The sequence below is a fragment of the Dictyostelium purpureum genome, assembly GCF_000190715.1.
Source record: "Dictyostelium purpureum unplaced genomic scaffold DICPUscaffold_479, whole genome shotgun sequence".
In the NCBI taxonomy this organism is placed as follows: domain Eukaryota; phylum Evosea; class Eumycetozoa; order Dictyosteliales; family Dictyosteliaceae; genus Dictyostelium; species Dictyostelium purpureum.
In genome coordinates this window covers 1-21,072 of record NW_003519813.1, presented here as the reverse complement: position 1 = coordinate 21,072, position 21,072 = coordinate 1, and the positions used below count along the sequence as shown (strand labels likewise).

The 21,072-nt window shown below is 25.0% G+C and overlaps 7 protein-coding genes across 7 annotated transcripts; 2 read left to right on the top strand and 5 right to left on the bottom strand.

The window, feature by feature from the left end:
- DICPUDRAFT_99792 (uncharacterized protein) lies at nucleotides 1-1,314 on the bottom strand. Its single transcript, XM_003293856.1, has 4 exons — nucleotides 840-1,314; nucleotides 633-764; nucleotides 438-570; nucleotides 1-364 (listed from the first exon to the last, which is right to left on the bottom strand). The coding sequence occupies exons 1-4, from the start codon at nucleotides 1,044-1,046 to the stop codon at nucleotides 27-29; spliced, it is 810 nt and encodes a 269-aa protein (XP_003293904.1). The 5' UTR covers nucleotides 1,047-1,314; the 3' UTR covers nucleotides 1-26.
- Nucleotides 1,315-2,603: 1,289 nt separating this feature from the next.
- DICPUDRAFT_158827 (uncharacterized protein) lies at nucleotides 2,604-5,495 on the bottom strand (the record flags this gene model as incomplete). Its single annotated transcript, XM_003293855.1, has 2 exons — nucleotides 2,604-5,061; nucleotides 5,131-5,495. The coding sequence occupies 2 exons, from the start codon at nucleotides 5,493-5,495 to the stop codon at nucleotides 2,604-2,606; spliced, it is 2,823 nt and encodes a 940-aa protein (XP_003293903.1).
- An 851-nt stretch (nucleotides 5,496-6,346) lies between these two features.
- On the bottom strand, nucleotides 6,347-7,252 carry DICPUDRAFT_84421 (uncharacterized protein; the record flags this gene model as incomplete). The annotated part of the gene is made up of 1 exon (XM_003293854.1): nucleotides 6,347-7,252. One exon carries the CDS (start codon nucleotides 7,250-7,252, stop codon nucleotides 6,347-6,349), a length of 906 nt encoding a protein of 301 aa, XP_003293902.1.
- Nucleotides 7,253-7,638: 386 nt separating this feature from the next.
- Nucleotides 7,639-9,489, bottom strand: DICPUDRAFT_42693 (uncharacterized protein; the record flags this gene model as incomplete). The annotated part of the gene is made up of 1 exon (XM_003293853.1): nucleotides 7,639-9,489. One exon carries the CDS (start codon nucleotides 9,487-9,489, stop codon nucleotides 7,639-7,641), a length of 1,851 nt encoding a protein of 616 aa, XP_003293901.1.
- A 1,281-nt stretch (nucleotides 9,490-10,770) lies between these two features.
- On the top strand, nucleotides 10,771-12,025 carry DICPUDRAFT_6598 (uncharacterized protein; the record flags this gene model as incomplete). Its single annotated transcript, XM_003293858.1, has 2 exons — nucleotides 10,771-11,202; nucleotides 11,279-12,025. Coding segments are annotated over 2 exons (1,179 nt in total), but the record flags the coding sequence as incomplete, so codon positions are not given.
- A 329-nt stretch (nucleotides 12,026-12,354) lies between these two features.
- Nucleotides 12,355-13,584, top strand: DICPUDRAFT_93125 (uncharacterized protein; the record flags this gene model as incomplete). The annotated part of the gene is made up of 7 exons (XM_003293857.1): nucleotides 12,355-12,426; nucleotides 12,512-12,678; nucleotides 12,751-12,808; nucleotides 12,884-13,015; nucleotides 13,086-13,133; nucleotides 13,213-13,293; nucleotides 13,367-13,584. 7 exons carry the CDS (start codon nucleotides 12,357-12,359, stop codon nucleotides 13,474-13,476), a joined length of 666 nt encoding a protein of 221 aa, XP_003293905.1. The 3' UTR covers nucleotides 13,477-13,584.
- A 151-nt stretch (nucleotides 13,585-13,735) lies between these two features.
- On the bottom strand, nucleotides 13,736-18,835 carry DICPUDRAFT_90436 (uncharacterized protein; the record flags this gene model as incomplete). Its single annotated transcript, XM_003293852.1, has 7 exons — nucleotides 13,736-13,788; nucleotides 13,840-14,374; nucleotides 14,457-16,838; nucleotides 16,938-17,746; nucleotides 17,870-18,090; nucleotides 18,148-18,431; nucleotides 18,524-18,835. 7 exons carry the CDS (start codon nucleotides 18,833-18,835, stop codon nucleotides 13,736-13,738), a joined length of 4,596 nt encoding a protein of 1,531 aa, XP_003293900.1.
- Nucleotides 18,836-21,072: the final 2,237 nt, after the last annotated feature.

The window sequence follows — 21,072 nt, the reverse complement described above, 5'->3', positions numbered from 1 at the left end:
AGTTTTTTTTTTTTTTTTTATTTTTTTTAAAACGAAGAACCACTTTCTATAAATTTCTTTGATAAATAAAATAAAATTTCAAAAATTGATAAACAGTCAGCATGATTACGGTTGTTATTGAAAACACCAAAACGAGAGACATGGGATAAGACATCTAATAATGGGTGGTTTAATCGGGAGTCCATTTTTATTTTTCTGAGATTATATTCAAAAGAGTCGTCAAAAAGTATTTCGTAAACTTGAGTTGATTTAAATTGATTTAAGTTGATATTTTTACCGCATTCAATATCATTGTTGTTTATATATATAATTTTACCTTTTGATAAATATATGTGAATTTTTGTGCAATGTTTTTTAAATTTTTCTGTTATAAAAAAATAAAATTAATAAAATGTTTTTTTTAATTACTAAAACTATTTTTAATATTCAAAACATACCTGAATAGACAACACCTTGGTTTTTTTTTGAATCTACATCACAGGTAATATATAATACTAGATGAGTAAGATCTGAATCGTTGGTTTTATTTACATTAATGGTATTAGAGTTTATTATATTTAAATAATCGCACTGTTTTTAATGAAAATTAATATTTTGTTTAGAAGGTTTAATTTATAACTCTTTGTACTTACATTTTCACTATTTTTATATATATTCCAAGATTTAATAATGTTTTTAAACATATTTGAAAATTCTTTTTTTGGAATATTAAAGCTTTGAGAAACATCTTCTTTACTCATATATCCCCATAAGTAGTTTACAAACTATATTTTGAAAAAAAAATTAAAAAAATTAATAAAATTATTTTTTAAAAATTAAAAATTAAAATGAATATATACCGAGGTTAATAAAGTTGGTTTGATATAATCTTTTAATAATCTTTTTTGAATACTGTAAAATTCATTAAGAATATCTTTTGAGAAACCGCAATACAAGTAATATTCTTCTGGGGTGAATTTGATATCAATCAAATTTGGATCAGTTTCGTATCTTGAACTTAAAATGGAGCTTTCTAAATCATAATGGTTTCTAATCGAAGACATCATTTTCTTTTTTTTTATAATAAAAAATATTAAATAAACTAAAATAGAAATTAAAAAATATAATAATAATATTCTGATATATAATTGGATATTAAGGAGATGGATGATGATAATAAAAATACTGAAAAAAAATAAAATGTATAATTATATATATATAAATTAAATTAAAAATATAAAAAATAAAATAAAATATTTATTTGATTTAAAATAATAAAAAATACTATTTACTATTTAAATAATTTGAAATGATAAATTATTAGATTTAAGAAATAAAAAATAAAAAAATTAAATTATTTAAATAACAAATTTAAATTTAATAATTTAAATTATTTAAATAATTAATAATAAAAAATAAAAACACTAAAAATAGATGTTTGTTTCTTTTTTTTTTAGGATGTGTGTGTTAATGTGGTAAAAAAATTTGTGCAGCTATTACTACAACAAATAACCCCCGCACCCCCATTAACACACTTCACTTTTTTTTCCTATTTTTAGGATTCCTCAATTTTTTTTAAATTTTTGTAAATATATCTTAATTTTACATAGTATTTTTTTTATTGTGTGTTTGTGGTTGGAGGAGTTTTTTTTAGTTTCTTTTTTTTTGCTTTTGTGGTAAGTTTTAACTGTATTTTTCTTTTTTTAGTTATTACAAAAAAACAAAAAAAAAATAAAAACACCAAAATCAGTTGTGTGTTTAAAATGTTAAATTTAGAAACATTCCCAATTTAATAAAAGTTGTTTTTTTTTAAAAAAAATAATTCATTGATTTTCTTTAAAAATAAACCAATACTTAATTATTTAAATTTCACTTAATTTTTTATTATATTAAAATTTTTTTTTTTTTTTCACACTAATTTTTTTTAAATTAAAAATTATTAAGTTTTATTTTATTTAAAATGGCTACGCAATTTTAATCGGGCAGTTTGGGAATTTTTAAAATTACAATCAAAAGATTTATCAGACTTTAAGTCCTTGAAAAGATTTAAGGCCCAAAATACATACACATACTTAATAGAGATAAATATTTTCAATAAATATATTACATATAATTAAAAAATCAAGATATTAAAAAAAAAAAAAATTTACATAATATATATATTTCTAACATTTTAATATAAAACCTAAAATAGGCCAAGATTTTCAATAATTGTATTGTATTTCTACCTATGCGTTATTTAATGGGAAAAGTTCCAAAGAAATATTTTTATTGTTTATATTAAAGATATTTCAAAATAAATAAACAAATAAACTAATTAGTTAAATTTTTTTTTTACCCATCATTTTTATTTATATAAATAAACCCTCACTGACAAAATTTATGTAAAAATCAAAACAAAAAGGTCTAAATTCTTTTTTTTTTTAAAAATAAATAATTTATATATTAAAATAAATTAAAATAAAATAAATAAAATGAAAAAATAAAAATTTAAGTTGGAAATAAAATTTTTTATAAAATATCTTTAATTAAAAAAAAATAATAAATAATTTTGTTTGTAGTTTTTATTAAACCTTTTTTTTTTTTTTTTTTTGTTTTTTTATATAACCATTTTAAATGAGTTTTTACATGAATTTACAACAAGATAAAGGATTACCTTGTTGTTGTTGAGCCTGTTGTGTTTGTTGAGGGTTTAATGGTGTCTTTTTCATTTCGTCAAGTATTGGAGGCTGAGGTTTATCAACTTTAGCCTTTTCAATTGCACTAATTAAAGTAGATGAGTTAAATGTTGAAGCTTTTGGTTGTTCTGATGGTGATTTTCTAAACTCTTTAACTTTGCCTATAGATACCATTTTATTTGTATTATTAGAGTGTGTATTTGTATCTTCACTATCGCTTTTTTCAACTGTACCTTCGCTGCCATTATTGATTTTGATAGAATCATCACTACTTTTATTAATAGTTGTACTGGTTTCACTACTAGTCTGATGTTCATTATTGTTTTCTTCCTTTTTTAATTCTACAGTACTATTATTAGTTTCTAAATTATTACTATTATTCTCTGGTGGTATAGAAGTATTATCATTATTATTATTATTATTTATAGTATTATTATTATCACTCTCTATATTATCCTCTATTTTATTGGCATTATTACTATTTTCTAATTCTTCTCTTGCTAAAACCTCTTGGAACTTAATTCTACTTTTGGTACCTTTTCTTTTTTGTAAACTTGATAAACTATTAATACCATTATCATTTAATTCCTTTTCTTTTACATCATTATAAATATCTTCGAAATCTTCAATTGAAAAAGTTTCCTCTTCCAACATGAAGCATCTAAAAATTCTTGGATGATTTGCAATAGCTTGTCTAAACATTTCAAAAGTTAAACCTTCACCCTCTGGGATACTGAAGTTTGCAAATATCATTTCTACATAGTCATCAATAGAGTATTGTGAGACAGCCAATGGGTCACTGTCTATTTTATCGTAAACATTTTCTAACATTAACTTCATATCTGGCTTTGAAACATAACCGGTATTATTAGAGTCAAAGAATGTAAAGTATAACTTTAATCTTTCTTCAGAGGTTCCTTTAGCTAAAATACATAACCCTGACATTAATTCAGTGAAATCCAAAGTACCATCTCTATTTTTATCAAAAGCTTTAAAAAGTTGTTTGATTATAACCTCTCTTGTATTTGATTCGTCAGCAGTTCCGGAACCTATTGAATTTGGTAATATAAATTGGAAAACATTCTGGAACATTTTATAGTCCAAAATCATTGATTTACCCATACTGTATCTACTACTAATTTCCAATTGTCTAAAACCTAACCAAATCTTTTCTAAATCTGTTTTTGAGAATCTAGTGAACTTCATTGTTTGATATAGATCACGAGCTTTTCTCATGTCCTCTAATTCTTTTAAGAAGTTGACTTCACATTTCTTTTTTAATTCGATAAACTCTTCTTCGTCGATGATACTACGGAATTCTCTATACTTTTTGAAGAAAGCTTTTGCATTGAATAGACCTTTGATATGAGTCGATAAAATCATAATTAAATGAGGGGTTGAATAAGTATTTAATAAGGTCTCTTCATAGTATGCCAAAATCGATAGACCAGTCATTAAAAGATTATAACTTGCAAAACCCAAACATCTAAAAGTTTTATCTCTATCTTCTTGGAGCCACTGCTCTTCGGTTGGAGGTTTATGGTAACCATAGATACCACATTCTACAAATATATGATCCCAAATTCTAAATACTATTTCGGTTGGTAAAACATTTACAAATAAGCACATAAACCATTTTGTTGATATTAATGAAAGGGATACATCATAATCGTCCAAATGCTGGTAAAGTTTGGGTAGATGCTTTGATACCAAAATACTGAATACATTCATATCGGCTTGTGAACCCATTAAATTGGTAGAGTAGTAATTTTGACAATAATCTTCGACGATGGTGGCCAATAACCAAAAAGCATCCTCTTCATTTTTATTTACTGCAAATAAAAGGAACCCTGCAACTATATTCATTGATTGGCAGTAACCAACCTTTCTATTTCTTAATGAATATGCTTCTAACACTCTTGAAAGCTTTCTTTTACCTTCATCTGAATCGAAAAATGGATGGCCTGGGAAGGTTCTCGAAATATCCTTTTCAATTTCTGGTAATGACTGAAATCTAGTTGACATTCTATTATGTGTTTTAATGATATGTTGTAAATGTAAATAATAAGATTTTCTATTTGTTGGTGGTGTTAAACCTCTAATTGTACCGAATCTATATTTCTTTTCTTCTTTTTGTTGTTTAAATAGTAATAACTCTTCCTTTCTTTGCTTTTCAAATGACCCTGAATAAACTTTCCATAGAGATGCTCTACTTGCATGAGGTATACCATTTGAGAGTAATTTTCTTAATTGTTTTGGATTGGATGATAAACCAACATTTTTATATTGTTCATGAAAACTAACCCATTTGTTCATTTTTTCTTGACCTGTTTCTTCCTCTAATGCTTCAAACTTTTTTAATTCTGGTATAAAATTGTCACAGATGAATCCATATTTATCTCTCCTATAAAAAAAAAAAAATTAATAATTTATTATTTTTTAATTTTTTTTTTTTAGAAAGTTATATCCATACCATTTAACATCAACAATGTGTTGAATAACTGAACCTTTTTTATTCTCTGAAAATAGTGAAAATGGTGAAGCTGTATTATTTGGTAATGATGTTGATGCCAATTGTGGTGATGTTTCTCTTGAACTTGGTGTACTATTTTCTAACTCTGTGCTACCTTTTAATCTTCTGTGCCCAATCGAAAGATATCCATTACTTTGTGGTGGCGATGAACCCATACTCTTTTTATTACTTTTAATAAATGTTGATATTGAAACCTTTGGTAATTTATCGTCATCGTCATCGTTTTTTATATTATTATTATTGTTATTATTTTCTTCATTATTATTAATATTATTATTATTATTATTATTATCCTTAATATCCATCTTGCAAATATTATCTTTTTTTTTTTTTTTTAATTTTATTTAAATTTTGAAAAGATTTTTTCGGGAAAAAAATATAAGAAAAAATAAATATAATATAAAAAAAAAAAAAAAATTACAAGAAATAAAATATATTAAATGGATATAAGTGTATGGTTATATGATTTAACTATTATTATAAGATGGTTGTTTGAATGAATAAAAAAAAAAAGGTTGGATGAAACAAAAAAAAAATAATATAATCTAAAAAAAAAAAAAAAAAAAAAATGAAAATTAAAAATTTTTATTTTTTTTTATTTTTTTTATTTTTTTTTTATTTTTTTTTCTCTTATTATCAGAGTTTGCCTACCGTATTCAGATTCTTTTATAATAAAAAAAAAAAAAATGAATTATGATGAAAGTTTTCACTCTACTGAGTGAAAAAAAAAGATAGTGTGAGATGTGGGAGATATTTTTTTTTTTTAGAGTTATATTTTTTTTTTTTTTAAAAAAATGATAAAAGTCAAATTTTCCACCTTGTATAAATATTAATAATAAAGATAATAAAGATAAAAATTATAATTATAATCAAAATAATAAATTTTTCTGTACAAAAAATAATTGGATCAACTTGAAGATATGCGACTATTTCAATTGAAATGAACCATTACTTGAATTAAGTAAAATAATAATAATAATAGGTTTCGCTATATTTAAACTTTTTTATAATTTAATAAAATAAGTATTTATTTAATATATTTATGAGTCTAATGCATCCCTTATAAATAATGTATAAAAGATCTAGATATTTTTTTTTTTTTTTTTTTTTTTTTTTTTTTTTTTTTTTTTTTTTTTTTTAAATATTGATTGAATGTTTAAACCTTTTGAATACAAATTGAATAAGGTCTTAAATGATCAGATGTTGCTAATGATTTCCAATATTCATTACCATCATTTAATTTAATTGTTGTGATTGATTGTGGGTTTATACGGTTTTGAAATACAATGTAATATTTAATACCTTCAAATGTAAAAATATGAGCATTGGTTTTTGCCAATTCAAACGATGGAGTTGTTAAAACTTCGTTGTGTGAATTCAATTGAATCTGTGGATGTTTTGAAAGGATTGAGTTTTTTATATCTATATAAGATAAACTTGCATGATATGATACAGGCCAACTATTCTGATCGGTTCCTAACCAGTTGTTATAATTAGTAAATCGATTTAATACTGACAAAGCGAATCTTTTTGAGCCACATGGTCTATTATAAACTCGGCCACCACGATAAAATTGATTGGGTACATCCCTAATAAAAGTAAAGTCATGGTCATAGCTAGGTTCAAAGACATTTGAAATCTTTACCTTATTATTTGAAATAAAAAGAGTTACAGTACTATCATTTCTAATACAATAGTCACTTAATGCCATATTATTAGCCAATACCTTTGAGCCATATAACAATACCATTTTATCAGGTTCTATGTTTTGTTCATATTTTTCATTCAAATATTTCTTCAATGATAATATACTAATATTTGATTCAGTGCTAATTTGATAAAATTTACCTACAAAATTTCTAATAAAAATATTTAAGACAACTGAAGAACCATTACCATTTAATGTGTTGCTTTCATTATTTACTTGACTTCTAATACCATGAATTAATTGTGAATAATCTACATAACTTATATTAACTTCATTTTGATTACCAGCTCCATCATCCTCTACAACATCTACGTTTAAAACTGATTTCAATCCAGCTTTTAATAATATATTCATTTTTTATTATTATATTATTATTTTTTCAATGATTAAAATAATATTAAAAAAAAAAATATATATAAAAACTTTTTTTTTAAAAACTTAAAAATTTTTACAAAACTTAAAAAAATTAACTTTAAATAGGGGTGATCTACAAAATAATTAAGGAATGATGAATCTCTAACACTTTTTTTGGTTTTATTATAATATTATATATTTTATATTATTGATAATAAATTTTTGTTTTATTTTTTTTTTTTTTAAAAAAAAAATTTTAATATTGTCGCTTGGATATTTATTGATTGATTGTTGTTAATGGTTGGTTATTTTATTTGTTGGTTGTTATTTTATTATTACTATTACTATTACTATTACTATTATTAAAAATGAATTTAATTTTTGATTTAATCTAAATATTTCTTTTCTCTTTGAATTTTAGCTCTTTTATTGGCATCTAATTCTCTCTTTCTTAAACGAATGCTTTTTGGTGTAATTTCAATTAATTCATCTTCTTTAACACTTGAAATAGCTTCTTCGAGTTTTAATAATTTTGGTGGTTGTAAACGAACACCTTCTTCTTTTGATGTAGTTCTAATATTGGTTAATTGTTTAGCTTTAACTGGATTGACATCTAAATCTTGAGATTTTGAACTTTCACCAATAATCATACCTGAATAAACTTGAGTTTGTGGACCAATGAATAAGGTACCTCTATCTTCGATGTATGATAAAGAGTGAGAAGTTGCAGTACCATCACTCATTGAGACGAGACAACCTTTTTCTTTATTATCCATAGCACCTTTATGTGGGATGTAAGAGTGGAAAAGATGATTCATAACACCAGTACCTTTAGTATCGTTGATTAATTCACTTCTAAGACCAATTAAACCTCTTGATGGTACAAGGAAAACTAAACGTGATTTACCCATAGATTGCTTCATTTCGATGATATCACCTTTTCTCTTTGAAAGTTTTTCGATGATGTTACCTGAATATTCTGAATCGACATCAATTGTAACTTCTTCTTGTGGTTCGAGTAAAGTGTTATTTTCATCTCTCTTGAAAACTACTTTTGGTTGTGATACTGAAACTTCAAAACCTTCTCTTCTCATATTTTCTAAAAGAATACCTAATTGAAGTTCACCACGACCTTTAACTTCAAAGGTTTCACCATTGGCAATAACTTGTAATGAAACATTTGATTCAATTTCTTTGAAAAGACGTGATTTGATTTTTAATGTAGTGCATTGGGTACCTTCTTTACCTGCAAGTGGTGAGTTGTTTGCTTCGAAATGCATTGAAATGACTGGTGGATCAATTGGAATGGCTGGAATGGCTTCTTTAATACCTTCGGCAATAATTGAATTTGTAACGGTGGCATTTGGGAAACCAGCAATACCGATAATATCACCAGCTTCACCTTCTTCAAGAATGATTCTTTCGGTGGCACGACGACAAAAGATTTTAGTAATTTTACCTTCTTCAATAACATCACCGCTCATGGTGACAACACGGAGTGGACTTCCGATTTTAGCTTTACCACTGTAAACTTTACCAGTAACGATTCTACCAACGAATGGATCGGATTCTAAATTGGTAACTAACATTGAGAATGGTTCTTCTGGTTTAACGTTTGGTGCACTGACATAATCGACGATGGTATCTAATAATGGAAGGATATCTTTTTTGTCATCATCACGGTTTTTGACGGCCCAACCTTGACGACCTGAAGCATAAAGAGTTGGATAGTTAAGTTGTTCATCGTTGGCACCCAAGGTAGCGAATAAATCGAAAATTTCATTTTCAACTTCATCGACACGAGCAGTTGAACGATCTAATTTGTTAATGACAACAATTGGTTTAAGACCAGCACCTAAAGCTTTTGAAAGAACAAATTTAGTTTGAGCCATTGGACCTTCTGTGGCATCTACTAATAAAACTACACCATCGACCATAGAAAGAACACGTTCTACTTCACCACCGAAATCACCGTGACCTGGTGTATCTACAATATTTAATTTATGGTTTTTATAATCAAAAGATGTGCATTTGGCCATAATAGTAATACCTCTTTCTTTTTCTAATTGATTTGAATCCATAACTCTTTCATCCTTTTCAGTTTCTTTAATTGCACCACTTTGACGTAATAATTGATCGACTAATGAAGTTTTACCGTGATCGACGTGAGCAATAATTGCAACATTTCTAATCTTTTCATATGAGTGTGAATAATATCTAACAATTTGAATCTTCATTTCGTTATTATTATTTTTATTATTTAATAATGTGGTATTGTTTAATTTTGGTAAATTAAAAGTTGATCTAACATTATTTTGAACATTTGATCTTGTGAAAAAATTTCTTTGTTGTGGTTGTGGTTGTGGAACTGAAGTAGCTTTATTTTCACTTACAAATGATGCACCAATGGATCTTAATGATGCATTATTTGTTGAGTTGACTAAATTATTTAAAGTTTTGGTAGTATTTGAAACTACCTTTCTGGTAACTTTATTTAATGAAATCATTTTTTTTTTTTTATTTTTTTTTTTATAAAATTAAATCGGAGTTAATATATTTAATTTGTAAAAAAATAAATAAATATGAAAATAAATAAAATGATATTTAAAAAAAAAAATAAAAAGACGAAAATAAAAAAATTTTCGTTTTATAAAAAAAAAAAAAAAAAATAAAAAAAAATAAAATAAAAAAAAAAAATTTAAAAAATTAATCCCTTAATTTTTTATGTGTGCCCCTATAGGGTTAATGGAAGATATAATGCTTTATCAAAAATTATTAAAATTTTATATTGTGGAATAAAAAGATAATATAATTACAAATAAATAAATAAATAAATAAATAAATAAATAAATAAATAAATAAATAAATAAATAAATAAATAAATTAATAATTATGCATTTTTTAATGAAAAATAAAAAAACCATTTTTGGTCAAATTCTTCGCGAATTCGGTTGATATATCGTCATATATCATTTTTTTTTCTAAAAATTTAATTTAATTTTGTATAAGGTTCCAAAACAAAAATTATAATAAAATAAATTAAAAAAATATTTTTATTATAAATTTAGAAAGAAAATATCTCTTTTAAACAATTGTCAAAAATTTTTTTTTTTTTTTTTTTTTAATATAATACAAATTTTTATTATAACTACTTTTTTAAAATACTTATTATATGTTTATATTTCTAAAATCACGCAATCAAAAGTTTCTTAGATTTCAAAGATTTATTTTAAATTTATTTTAAATATTTTTTTAAAATTATTTAAAGTTTTTAAGTTTTTTTTTTTTGAAAAACAAAATAAAACAAAATCATAATATTTTTTTCCGTATTGCAAATGGATTTTCCTTACTTATCATTAAAAGAAGAAAAAATGGTTGAAAACAACAGTAGTAGTAATGATAATGGTTACGAAGAAAATAAAGTATACAGGTTTTCAGTAGAAAAAGAAGATGGTGTCCATGACGGGGAAAATAGTAAATTTTACAGCACAAGCAGCAAAATAATATTGATAATCAAAAATTATTACAAAAAGAACTATAAAGAAATATTAAAAAACACGATGGTTCAATTAATATTTTTAGCAATTGCTATTGGAATCTGTGCACCAATTTCAATTATTGTTTATAATAGCCCTCCTAAAAAATATCAAGGAACTTCAATCTCGATACAAAACACAGATCTATATTTTGATCCAAGAAATATGTCAAGTTTTGATAAAATGGACGTTGAACCAAATGTTTATTTAAATTGTCATACCCATACCTATTATTCTGATGGTTCATTATCACCAGAGATGACAATACAATACCACATTTTAAATGGGTATAATGTTATGTTTATGACCGATCATAACATGATTTCAGGAGGTTTGGCAGGTCAAAAAATAGCACAAGAGAAATACAGCGATCAAATTTTAGTTATACCCGGTATAGAATGGACTAATTGTCGTGTATGTATTTTCTTATCGTATCCGCACCTATTATTGTAATGTATATTAATATAAATTTTATTTTTATTATATTTAGTGTCATTTAAATTTGATTGGAATTGAGGAAGATGTACCTCTTATTAAATGGCCAACAAACCAAGAAATTAAAGAATTAATAGATTATGTTCATTCAAAAGGTGGATTGGTTATACTTAATCATTACCCATGGTCAGAATGGGCTGGCCTATCGCAACCATCAATGCAAGAGTGGATCGAAATGGGTATTGACTTTTTAGAGGTTGTTAATGGTATCACAGTCGATTATCAAGGTATTGTGTTTAGCAAGCAAAATAACCTTCGTTATGTTACTGGTACCGATTTGCATTTCGATGAAAGAGCTTCAGGGTGGACTGTATTAAACGTACCTATCAACCATACCTTATCACCAACTGATAAGATTAGTTCAGTTGTACCATACTTAACCAAAGAGTCAGTTTTAAAAGCACTCAGAGATAAATCAACCCAAATCTCATTTTTATTCGATGCAAAAGGTTCAATTATTCAAGCCACTTCCCAACATTCTTCCTTTAACCCAAAATATACTTTTTATTCAGCCTGGATCAATCTTGGACGTCTCTTCCACTCTTATTTCGAATTACAAAGAGGAATGTATAGTTTTGTTGATGGCTCTTGTACAGATGTAATAACAGTTGTTTATGGTTCTCAAATCGCCTGCTTGGTAGCTTGGATTATCATAATGTTCTTTTGTTTTAAATTTTTATTTTACATTTTAAGAAAATGTGCACAATTATTAATTATAAAACTATATTCAAAAAAGAAACAATTTAAATAAAAATTGGAGGACCAATTGTAATTTTTTGATTCTTTATTAAAAACTTGATTAATGAATATATTAATCTTTGTAAAGAGTGATCGATGAACACTCCCATTTGATTATAAATTAAATATAAATAAACATATAAATTAATTTTATTATAATTTAATTTTATAAAAAAAATAAAAAATAAAAAAAAACCATTTTACATTTTTCTTTTTTTTTAATTTTTTAATTTTTTTATTTTTTTAAATTTTTTTAAAATTTTTTTTTTGAACACACTTTTTTTTTTTTCATTTTTCATTTCACATCAATAATTAAATACATATAATATCTAAAAATGTTTGGTAGATTTGCTCGTGCTTTTCCAAAAATGATGGGTTCAACCTCATTCAGAACTTTTGCCACCGGTAATTATTCCTTTTTGATTGTTTAAAAAAAAAAAAAAAAAAAATACTGACCTTACTTTCTTTTTTTTTTTTTTTAAAAAATTAGCTGGTAGCAATGCTTTTGCTAAATCAATCAGCAACAAAAAATTAGTTGTTGGTTCAGTTGTTGTTGCTTCAACCATTGCCACCACCACCCTTGTTTCATGTGCTGATAAAGTTCCATTCACTGGTCTCCCAGGTACCAACTATGAAAGAACCTTCATCGCCATTAAAGTATTTATTATTTTTTCTTTTATATTATTATTTTCCGATGATTCTAATTTTTTTTTTTTTTTAAAACTATAGCCAGATGGTACTGAAAGAAGATTAGTCGGTGAAATCATTGGCCGTTTCGAAAAGAAAGGTTGGTTTTATTAGGTTTATTTTGTTATTAAATTATAATTTTAAATATTAATAATTATTTTTTTAATTTCCTTAGGTTTCAAATTAGTTGGTATTAAAATCCTCCACCCAACTCCAGAACAAGCCGCTAAACATTATGATGACTTAAAATCAAAACCATTCTTTGATGGCTTAGTTAAATATTTCTCAAGTGGTGCCGTTGTTTGCAGTAAGCATACTCTATTTTTTTTTTTTTCTTTTTCTTCTTTTTCTTTTTCTAATTTTTTTTATAATTATAGTGGTTTGGGAAGGTAAAGATGTTGTTAAAACTGGTAGAAAATTAATTGGTAAATATACAAGAATAGCATAACATAATAAATTCAAATATTATTCATACTAATACCATTAAATTTTTTAAATAATTAGGTGAAACCAACCCAGCTTTAAGTGTTCCAGGTTCAATTAGAGGTGATTTATGCATTGAAGTCGGAAGAAATATTATTCACGGTAAATATTTTCATAATAAGCAATTATTAAAATAATTAATCATCATACTAATTTATATTAATTTGTTTTTTAGGTTCTGATTCAACTCAATCAGCCAATGATGAAATTACTCTCTGGTTCGGTGAAACTGAAGTCACCAACTATGAAAGCCCATTAGAAAAATTCATTTATGAAAGAAAATAAATGGAGAGAAGGTTCAATAATATAATTTTTAAATAAAAGTAATATTAAATATATAAAAAGTATTGTGATATATAATCAAAAATAATAAATATGGGTTTTTAATCCTTCAAAACAAAATTTTAATTTTTTTTTTTTTTTTAACTTTTTTTTTTTTATCATTTATAAAGTAAAAAGAAGGTTTTTTATAAATATTTAGAATTAATTTTATAACTTTGTTATTAAATTAAAAATATAGATCTATATTATCTTTATTATTAAATTAATTATTATTATTACTACTTTTATAGTATTTTTTAAGAGTATCGAAACCATCTTTTATTGAAGATAGACCGGTGGTGGAGCTACTTAAATTTATATTATTACCATTTACACTGATATTACTACTATTTGGTGAATTTAAATAATTTGAACCTACAGAAATTGAACTACTATTGTTATTACCGTTTGATTCTCTTGGTTCTCTTGATAGGGATAAGTGATAAAGTTCAGCTGGTGTCGATGATGGGAGTTCAGTTAAAAGTGTATGAATTGGTTCGACTACTGGGTAATCATATTTACTAAAGTTTTGACATTGTTGTACTTCTGAGATTACTCTACAAATTAATTCTCTCTTTTGGAAGTTGATTAAACCATTGATTTTATCTGGGTTACCATCTTCCATAAAAGTTAAATCTGATAAAATGACTGGTAAGTATGGCAAAAATGGTGGATTCTTTGGAACACTTCTATAGTTTTTATATGATCCTGATGAATTCATTAACTTTTCTAAACTATTATAAATTGCTAACGAGTTTGGTGATAGCATTGCAAAAGTTTTCTTTAATCTTAAAATTGGAGCTGTATTTAAACCTGTAAAAATTGCTAATAATGTATTAAAATTATTCATATCCCTCAAATGCTAGAATGAAGAAAATAAAAAAAAAATTAATATGAATTAAAAATTAAATACCTGATTATATACATTTTAATTAAAAATTTACCTTTGCAATAATAATGAATTTTTCAAAAACTTTAGCTCTTTCTTCAATAGTTTCTTGCCATAAGATTTGTGATGAAACCCAAAATGAAAATTTATTTGCTCTGTTGATCATTTCAATAACATTTGGTGATTTGAATTTTAATGAATCTTTATTCCAAGCTTGATCTAAAAGTTCAGTTGGTTGAATTTTTAAGAATATATTAAAATCGATTAAAGTGAGTTGACGAGCAATTTCTGATTCGTTTAACAATAAGAATAAGGCAGTTGGGGATTTTTGACCATCGGGTATCATAAGTTCTGGGAATGTTAATAGACTTGTTGTGGTTCTATCTTTTAATTGATTTCTTTCAATCTCTTTTTTCTTAATTAGGCCTCCAAGAATAACTGCAAGATCATTGTTGTTATCCATAAGTAATCTAGTTCTAAATTCTTTAACTTGAGCGATTAGTTGTTCATCAAAATCATTGAAATTCTTTTCGATCCAAGTTTGCATAAATGATACAACACGTAATTGGGTAATGGCTTTAAGTTCTGGTTTTTCATCTGCTGGTATATTATAACGTTGGATAAGTTTTTCCATTAATTTCCATGGATTAGTAAATGATTGGTAGGTGAGTAAAAAGGTTTTGGTGTAACGAGAAATATCGTGTTTGTTATCTTGAGTTAATGCTGAGATCAATCTGTTTAGTGTACCAGCTTTTGGAACATATCTACCAGTTTTACTACCTTCATCAGAAATCCAATCTACTTTGAATGTTGATGGGCCATCGGGTTCATCCCAAATGTTTATATCTTCTTCTGAATCGATATTAGGTACGACTACATCGTCTTGATTAGAAGTGTTGGTTGAAATATAAATTTTATTCTCGACTGCGTCCATCAAGAATGATAGCGATTCAACAAAACTTTTGGCGGCTGCAAACAATTGGAGTTGTTGACCAATATCCCAGGGTCTAGTATTAATGCTAATAACAATAATTGTAATTTGAATTGCAATAACTCTTACAGAATGGCAAAGTGAGTGAATTGACTTGTCAAGATTAGAAAGTACAGTATGTCTAAAGAGTTTAGTAGCTGCAGTAACGAGTGTTGGATCAACTTTACCACTTTTACCCTTCATATTTGGTATCAATACTTTAATGTTCTTTAAGAAAACGCTGCAAAGTGAAGATGATGGATCAATTTTACCAAAGCTTAGTGATGACTCTAACATTGATTCTAAATGATCCAAAGTCGAAATAAACATTGGTTTGATGTCGCTATTTGAATGATTAACAATAACTGATGTTTCAAAGCATTTTCCAACCAACTCTAATGCTTCTTCTGCGAATGCACTCGAGGTTGATACTAAATTTTCCGAAGGATCATTTTCATTTGATGTATTCATGGAACTATCATCGATTGTTGAAAGGTTACCAAAGCTTGTATTCATAAGATTAAACTGACCCTTCTTTCTAATTGTACCAAGTTTTCTTGAAATTTTTGTTTGAATTGATGATCTGCTATGTTCACGGCCATCGAAAGTACCATTTTCATAAAGTTTTTTAAGAGTTGGCGATACATCATAGCTATTTTCAGAGTTTAGAATTGGTGAAACGTCACTTGGTGTACTATTATTATTTACTGATGATGAAGATGAAGAAGAACTATCACTAACTTCATCGTGATAGGTTTGAATAACATTACCAATTTGTTCCATAATATTTGAAATAACTTCATTATTTTGCATTTGGAATTCTTTTTCAAAACTTGGGAAACTTGCAGATATGATTGATAAAATTTGTTTTGCTGATTCATGTTGGAATAGTTTTTTTGATCTTGGGGTTTCTAAAACAACACATGAGTGTTTGCCGCTTACCAAACCAATTGTAAATGATCTTTCTTTTTTAGGTGTCATTATTTTATTACTACTGCTATATAGATTTGGACTTGAGAGTCTACTAGCGCTTGAATTTAATTGTTGTTGTTGTTGTAATAAATTGTGATATGATGGTTGTTGTTGTTGTTGTTGATGTTGATGTTGATTATTATTATGATGGTGTGATGGTGGTGTGGGTTGTGGGGTTGGGGTTTGAGTATCACTATTATCTTCAATATCTAAATTCTCAACAGTAATTGATTGCTGTAAATTATTGCTTGTTATTGTTGGAGAACTTACACTTGGCGAGGTTTCCATTGAAGAGTTTGAACTTGATTGTGGTGATGTAGAGCTATTATTTGCAGAGTTTGGATCAAAACCTGGTAATGGTGTTCTCTTTTTGTTTGATATTTTTGAAAATAATTTTCCTAAAGTTTTTTGTTTATCTTTATCCTTTTCTTTATCTTTACTTTTATCCTTTTCCTTTTCCTTATCTTTTTCTTTATCCTTTTCCTTTTCCTTATCCTTTTCTTTTTCTTTATGATTTTCATTTCTTGGTGATATTGTTGATTTATTATATTGTTGTTTTTCTTCTTGTGGATGTAATGTTTGTAATTGTGGAACAAATTGTTGTGAAGGAGATTCTTTTGGAGTTTGTGGCATTGGTGTAGTTGATGCAGGTGTTAAAACAATTGGAGTTGTAGATGTTGGGGTTGTTATAGGTGTTGATGTTGATAGGGGTGAGGAAATTTGAGAATCTTTTATATCTCTTGGGACTACAATTAAATGTTGTTTCTCTTTTCTTTTTAATAAAACTAATTTTTCATTGTCTTGTAGTTGTGGTGATTGAATTGGTTGATGATTTGGTAAATTTTTGAAATCGTTTACTCTTTCTCCATAAAAGTTTGGAGAAGATGGTTTCTCTGGAGAGGTTACAGGTGATCTACTTAATGAGGTATCATCAACACCAAATTGTCTAAGATTAATTGAACTCTTTGAAATGCTTTTTACAGAGTAAATAATTTTACGCATAGTATCATTAAATTTCTCTATTGCCAACTCTAATTGATCTTGATAAAATTGATCAGATTTGTTTTTAAGAGCCAATCTTGCAATTTGAACTAAACTAACGAAATGATCGGATAAATTTGTGCCCAGTGTTTTATAACGTAGTTCTTTTGAGATAATGGCAATATTATCGGATATTACTTTGGCGGCAATAACAATTTCAGGTGCTTGTTCACTATTACCATTCAATGCAATTTCTTTAATTTTATTTATATTTAAAATGATATTTGCAGTCCCTCTATCGAAATTATGAACTCTTTCATGTGATTCTGTTATTTTACCAGTTGGTACTGTTAGTGATGATCTTGATCCCGGTGAGTTGGTTATATTTTCATTTGATGATGATATACCTTCTTTACTAGCGCCTGTTGAACTTGATAATGATAATGATGATACTGATGATGTCGACGATATTAAAATATTGGTATTGTTTACTGATGATGTTGATGATGCTAGATTATTAGATGAGTTTGATGAAGTTAAATTACCATTACTTGTACTATTACTATTGGAAATTGGAACTGGGGGTAATTCTTTTGGTTGGGGTGTTGGTGGTAATCCTTTAGATAGTTTTCTTTGTTGAAATTGTTGCTGTTGCTGTTGTTGTTTTTGTTGCTGTTCCTTTTGCTGCTGTTCTTTTTGTTGTTGTATCTTTTTCAACTGCTCTTCTTTTTCTTGTTCCAATATTTTTTGTTTTTCTTTTTCTTCTCTTTCAAGTTGTTGTCTTTGTCTCTCTTCCTCCTCTTCCTTAAGTTTTTTTTCTAACTGCTTTTTCTCTTCTTCTTGCTTTAATTTCCTTAAGATTGATTGTTGTTGTTCATATTCTTCTTCTTCTTTTTGCTGTTGTTCTCTTTGTTGTTGTTCATATTGTTGTTGTTGAAGTTGTTGTGGGTAATCAGACTCTTCCTCTAATTGTAAATCTGGATCATAGTAAAGCTTTTCAAAGTTACTGCATGTTGCCATTGCATTCTTTATAGTTTTAATTGCTTCGGCTTTACATTTTGTGTAACTCGATGTTGTTAAATAATCATTTGAATTTAAAATTAATCCCTAAATAAAATAAAAAATTTGATTTGTTGTTAAAAAAAACTATCACTTAATATTGTTTGTTGTTTATTGTTATTACTGCCACCAATACATACCTGAGCTGAACTTATTAGTTCTGTTACTACTTGAAATAAAATTTTTACAACTTCTTTATAATGAGCATGGTAATGAGTAATTTGTTCACAGGATATTGGACACATATCAATAAAATACATTAAATTCTTTACATTATGTTCAAGAGCTAAAGAAGATTCCAAAAATATATTTTGAGAGTTATCGCTATTTTCTTTAACAACTAAATCTATACTACAAACTGTTTTTAACTCTATAATAATCTTCTTGTTAATGCCCTCGAGGTAATTGAAATACTCTGATGGACCTAACTTTGCAATTTCTTCCTCTTTCATTTTATTTATTATATTGTATCAATCTTTTATATTACTCTTTTGATTTACTGTTTATAATAATTTTTATTAAATAAAAAAAATAAAAAAATGAAGATTTTTATATTTTTATAAAATTTTATTATTTTTTTTATGATATGCCAAATATATTATTATTATATGATTAATTATTAAAATTATTGATCTTTTTTTTTTTTTATAAAAAAAAATAAAAAAATATTAGTATTAATACATATATTATTTTAATATGAGTGATGATATTAATAATATTTTGATTATGATTATGATTATGGTGATGATGATAATGATAATGGTGATGTTAATTATAATGATAATGTGATGATAATTAAAATTAAAATTAAACTAAAACCAAAAAATAAATATTTTTTAAAAAAAAATAAAATTAAATAAATTTAAAAAATGTGTGAGATAGATAGATATGTATGATATTACTAAATAGTTTTACTAATATTAAATTATTTTCGAAAAAATAATATAAAATGGTAATATTAAATAGTATATCTGTTATTATAAAATATATTTAAAATAAAATAATAAAATATGATGATTATGATAGTGATAATAATAAAGAAAAGTAATAAAAATAATGATAACAAATAATATTGGATAAATAAATAAACATACAAAGTTTAGTTTAATTTTGCTATTTAATTATTATTTATTATTTTTATTATTTTATTTTGTAATATTGATGGTTAAACAATATGAATGTATGTGTGTGTGTGTGTGTTATTTTATAAAAAAAAAAAAAATAAAAAATAAAATAAACAGTAATAATTTAAAAATAATTTTTAAAAAAAAAAAAATAATAAAATAAAGTACCCACACCCTAACCAAAATTTTTGATTTTAATTAAAATAGAATTAGAATTAAAATAAACTTTGTTTCTGTTTGTGTGTTTATTTTAATTTAAATTTAATTAAAATTATTTTTAAATGAAAAAAAAAATATATATACAAACATATAGATATTTAATAAATTTGGTTTATTTACTGTTGAGTTTTACCATTATTTTATATATAGGCTTTGTATATTTTTAAATAATTGTTTAGTTTTTAGTTAGTTAGCCAATCACAAAAAAATGGAAAAATATTTTTGAAAAAAAAAATTTTAAATAAAATTAAAAAAAATTATATTTTTTAAAAAATTTAATTTAAAAAAAATAAAATAATAATTCAAATAATAACCTTGAGCCCAAAACTAAAAAGTGGCAAAGTAAAAATAGAAATAAATAATAAAAAAAATCTTAAATAAAATAGATTTAAAATAACTAAAAAAAAAAAAATAAAAAAAAAAAAAAAAAAAAATGGTGTGTTTTTGTGGGGTACTTTGTGATGTGTGTTGCTGGGATACATTTACCAGTCGGTAATAAATAAATGAGAAATATAAAAAATAATATGCACTATCAATGGAAAAATTCTAACTATATAGCGATAATATTAGCATTCACAAAAAACTAAATTTAGATATTAGTAATATTTTAATTCCCCATAAAAAAAAAATTGGGGGGGGGTGAGGGGTTGTGTGTGTTATAATTAATAAACTAAATAAATAATTGACAATCAAAAAAAATAAAAAGTACAATGGCGTGATTGCAAATACAGATTTGTGTTATTTTTATAACATAAAAATAATTTAAAAAAAAAATGAAGAGGTGCAATTTACTTTTTTTTTTTTATCTATATATTTTTTCTTTTAATTAATTAGTTTTATTTGATAAATTTAAATGAATTTGTTTTATCTTCTGAAAGTTTGAAACCCACTATTTATGTTATAATGATTTGGAAAAAAAAAAAAAAAAGATATAAATTATTTTATTTTAACTGTTTTATTGTTTTATATATTTAAAATTGAAATGTAAAATTATTTTTCTAATAATTCAGTATACTTTTTATAAATTATTTCCATTTTAATTAATTTGTTTGAAATTTCGACTGATTGGCTTATTGCTATAAATATAAATAAAAAAAAAGATAATTAATAAATCTATATATTTTAGGTTTGATCATATTGGGATCTTACCTTGTTTAAAGTAGCTTTGGGATTGTTTGAGTGAAGATGGGGTCATAATACCAAACCAATATAATGGATCTTTTTTTATAATTTTTTTGTTATTTTTTAATTTCTTTTTTAAGATTTTATCTTTTTTTCTTTCTTCTAATTCGATTTCATTAGAGTTTTCATTGGAGTTATTGGAGTTATTGGTGCTATCATTTTCA

What these genes read in the sequence shown, in the direction of transcription:
- DICPUDRAFT_99792 (XM_003293856.1), bottom strand. Translation starts at nt 1,046, where the DNA reads ATGATGTCTTCGATTAGAAACCATTATGATTTAGAAAGCTCCATTTTA. An exon ending in TATATAAAAATAGTGAAAAT is followed by an intron (nt 571 to 632) that starts GTAAGTACAAAG and finishes CATTAAAAACAG; the next exon opens with TGCGATTATTTAAATATAAT. An exon ending in CCAAGGTGTTGTCTATTCAG is followed by an intron (nt 365 to 437) that starts GTATGTTTTGAA and finishes TTTTTATAACAG; the next exon opens with AAAAATTTAAAAAACATTGC.